General features: G+C 44.3%; 1 protein-coding gene across 1 annotated transcript in view; it reads left to right on the forward strand.

Moving 5' to 3' along the window:
- The first annotated feature begins 2093 nt into the window (after window positions 1–2093).
- Window positions 2094–4391, forward strand: part of galnt9 (polypeptide N-acetylgalactosaminyltransferase 9) — a 268597-nt gene continuing 266299 nt past the window's right edge. Inside the window, exon 1 of the mRNA XM_043715359.1 lies at window positions 2094–2712. Coding sequence (XP_043571294.1) covers window positions 2481–2712 — 232 coding nt within the window. The 5' untranslated portion in view covers window positions 2094–2480. The remainder of the gene's footprint in view (window positions 2713–4391) is intronic.

The raw sequence follows: 4391 nt of genomic DNA on the forward strand, positions 1-4391 counted from the left end.
AGATTCTGCATTTCCTATGCTACAACACAGGCTGCACTTTAGAAATTAATTGACTATTAAATACTTTGAAATATTAAGTCATCATGAAGGGCATTGTATAAAAGAAGACTTCATCTTAAATCAGAATGTTATTTGGTAGCAGCACTTGAAGATTGTTGAAAAGAAAATATATTTTGTCAAAAGGTTTTGGTTTTGTACTCATCAGGACAATTCACAAGAAGGAAAAAAAGAAGAAATATAATATTTATACTATCAGAGAGGAGAGGGCTGACTGGGAGGTGTTGCTAATAGAGGATGCACCAGATGAAGATGACTGACAGTGAACTGTCATGCTTTGTTTAAACCTTAAGCCTGGCAAGTTGATTGTGATTGGTTAAGACATTGCTTTTGAATCAGCGAATGGCTGTCCTCAAATTTGTTCAGCTTGAAATAGGCACAATGAGTGGACATATTCTTTCTGTCAACAAAGAACAAAGCCTTTGTTTTCCTGCTCCTCAGATGCTGTCTGACCACCTGTGTTCTTCCACCTTCAGATCTACCCACTCTGGCTTCCAGCATCTGCAGTTCTTAATGTCTCCTAAAGCCTTTGTTTTAATGTATGTAGCTTACTCAGATCCTGACTGACAATCCCAAACCCGTTCTCAGTTTAATTCCTCACACATTCAGAATTACTTGATAAATATCCACCTGCAGAAACATTTCTAATGTCGGACTCTGGTTTGAGTTTTACAAGCTCAGGCCAGTTGGTTCGAGTCAGCTGCTTGCGGGGCATGAACAGCCAAAGGAGTATTCTGCTTGGTAAGAGCCTTTCTCCAATTGGTGATGATTTACCTCAAAGTGTATCTTCCTGTCTACAATTTCCTCAACAGTTTATAAGTAAATAACAAAGAAAATACAAAAACCTTTTCATTTTATCAAAAATTAGCCAATTATTACCTGATTGATGGTGTTGAATGTTATCCTCGCATGGTCCTTTTGGGGTATTTCACAAGATGTGAAGGTGATTACTGGTGTGAGCTGGTGGATAAATGTTCACCAGAATCCAACACATGAAGACACATTCTTCATGTCTACTTCTATTCGACACACTGCAGCAATTTCTCAAACCTCCTCCAGTATCCCCTTCCCCGACCACTTCTATCCAGAAGAACAGGGGCAGCAGATATATGGGAACACCATTCCCTGAGAGTTCCCCTTCAAGTCACTCACTATCCTGACTTACAAATATATCACCGTTTCTTCAGTGTCGCTGGGTCAGAATCCTGGAATTCCCTCCCAAAGAGCATTGTGGGTCTACCCACAACACATGGAATGCAGTGGCTCAAGAAGGCAGCTCATCCCCACCTTCTCAAGGGGTGATTAGGGACAGGCAATAAATGCTGGGCCCAGCCAGCGACACCCACATCCCACGAAAGAATAACCTCACCAAGAATTGCTTTAACTCTCTTGGGATGCATTGATAGTTATACAAGTCCTAGAGCATGGAGACAGGCACTTTGTCCCAACTCATCCATGTTGTCCCTACCTTTGGACTGGGGAGCCCGAGTTCAGGCCCCACCCGCTCCAACAGTGTCGGACTGGGATAGACAAAGGCAGAAGTCACACAACACCAGGTTATAGTCCAGCAGGTTTATTTGAAATCACAAGCTTTTGGAGCGCTGGCCCTTAACCTATCACCTGAGGACAGAGCAGCGCTCTGAAAGCTTGTGATTTCAAATAAACCTGTTGGACTATAACCTGGTGCCATGTGACCTCTGACATTGCTCTAGAAGTGTCTAATAACATCTCTCTGATTAGAAAAAAATATGTTAATTCTTTCAAAATAAATTAAAATAAATCAGTCAAGCCCTGGTACAGATGTCGAGGTGTGTAATGACATCTCTCTGCATCCATTAATTAGAACAATAGGTGAAATAATAAACAAATAAATAACTCGAGCCCTTGTCGAGATGTGGCAGTGTTTCTGTGCATTTGTTAGTTTGGAATGCCACCTTGCAGCCTGCTCTGTGTGAATGGCAGGAAGATTTATTTTTCAGCATTGGGATGTTGTAGCTTTAAGAGCAGAGTGAATGTGATGATTTTACGTCAGCGTAATCCTCGCTTGCTTTGCGTGTTTCTCTCCCTTTCCCTGTGTGTGTGGAGCAGGGGCTCAGTTCAATGGAAAGCGGGCACAGTGTGTCTGTTGGCTCACAGTGAGGGATAACGCAGCCCCCAGCTAAAACCAGCCTCCCTCATCATCAGCAGCAAAAACCCAGCCACAATGAGACCGAAATCAAAACCGTGATCACCGACAGCAGAAAGGCTGCCTTGGGACAATTCTGCAGCAATTGCTGTGAATACTTTTAACTCTTTGCTCTTTGCCTTGCTGCTGGGCACTCTGCATCCTCCCTCTCTCTCTCTCTCTCTCTGATGTGAACCATCTCTCAAAGTGTTGCATTGCACTAGCCAGATGTGCTCTCACCTGCAGCCTCTGCACTTACATGGCTCCTGCACGAAGGATCAAAACTTTGCTCACCGTCAACATTTTGTTTTTCCTGGGCATTGTGCTGTTTTCGGTCTACTGCCGGATTTCCGAGCGTTCCGAGGAACTGGTTCAGGTCTCAGATCGCCGACTCCGGACCTGGGGTTCCTCCCAGCAACTACTGAAGGACCGGGATAATATCCTGCAGCGCCTGGACCATCTGGAAGATGTGGTGTACAGCCAGCTGAATGGTGAGTAAGAATGGTGTGATTATTTTCAGTGACTTGTGACTGTTCGGTGCTGTCAATTATCCAGCAGTTCAGAAGGGACGTGAGCAAACTCCAACAACTTTGCTCAGTGAGGGCACACAGCCCTCCCTCAGTAATTTCCCAAGCCCATTGCATGTTGACCCAGGGCTGCAGATGCTTTCCCGGTGGGCTGTTAGAGATGTCCTAACACACTTCTAGAACAAATGTGGGATTGTCAACTTCAGATCCCCTGACTCAGAGGCAGGGACAATACACTATCAGAATGACTCCTTGGGTAGCATTTATTACTATCCCTTATTGAACCATCACTGTTCCAAACGCGAAACTGGGTTTGAAATGAGCAGGCAGGAATTTGTATTTCTGAGGCAGGGTCACTTGACCCGAAATGTTTAATTCTGATTTCTCTCTGCAGATGCTGTCAGACCTGCTGAGTTTTTCCAGTAATTTATGTTTTTGTTTCTGATTTACAGCATCCACAGTTCTTTCGGTTTTTACTGAGGAACGTGCATTGCTTTAGCGCCTCTCACGACACTCCAGCTAGCAATGGCATCCAATGGTGTGCTCTCAGCAGTCATTGGTGGGCGCCAGCTATGCACAGCAAGATCCCACAAAAAAAAGCAAATAGGGACTAGATCATTCAGGATTTTGACTTCCTAAGTGATGACGTTGAGAGACAAATGTCTCTCTAGCTCTTGCCAGATAATGCTTTTGAGGTTTCACCGTCTATGCCCAGCTAGGATCCCGAGTTTACCATCTCATCTGGCGGTGAGCTCACACAGAACAGTATTGGTCTGTATTTGCCATTCTCAGATCGCTGCAGTGGGATTTGAACACACCATCTGATGTGAGAATGCGTTAAACCCCTCCATGAACCTCACATGAGGCATGGAGCTGGGTGTAAGAGGGAGTTGAGGCAATTTTCTCAGTCCAGGGATTTTAATCCCTGTCTCTCTCAATGGTTGTGGTGTATGGGGTTGCTATGGAAACAGGAGTATATTACCAAAGCAGGCAAAGACTTTGAACTTTTTTGATAACACAGGACTTAGCTTCGGCCAGTTGGGCATTTGAAATGCTCCTCAATTTTGGAACCTGTTCCCCGGATTTACTTGTTTTATTTTTGCATCCTATCCTCACACACCTATAAACTCTGAGTTGGATATTCCATGTTTGAAAGCTGCACTGTGTAATTCTAACCGCAATTTAATGTCAGAATCTCAACTTAACTCGTGTGATCTCTATTGTATCAGAGCATTGGACCTTATGTTTCTTAATGACTGTCAGTTACCTCTTGGAAGTATTCAATGACAAGCAGATTGGATTTAGGTGATCATACAATCCCAAACTCCCTCCCCCAAACAAAGCCCTGTACCCCCTGTGCACACTGGCCTACTGCGACTGCCAGGCTGACAGTGTCTTGGTTTTAAACTTGTGTTTTATCCTTCCACAGTCTCATCCCTCCCTATCATTGTAAACTCCTCCAGTGACAAACATCTGAGAACTTTGCCCCTACAAATCTGACCTCTTACACGTCCCTGATTTTAATCATTCCAACATTGGTGGCCATGCCTTTCATTGCCTGGACCCTAATGTTGGGAGTTACCTTCTGACATCTCTCCAGTCCCCTCTCTCTCTCTCTCTTTCTCTGCCTCTCTGTCACACAC

Source organism: Chiloscyllium plagiosum, chromosome 25, assembly GCF_004010195.1.
Source record: "Chiloscyllium plagiosum isolate BGI_BamShark_2017 chromosome 25, ASM401019v2, whole genome shotgun sequence".
In the NCBI taxonomy this organism is placed as follows: Eukaryota; Metazoa; Chordata; class Chondrichthyes; order Orectolobiformes; family Hemiscylliidae; genus Chiloscyllium; species Chiloscyllium plagiosum.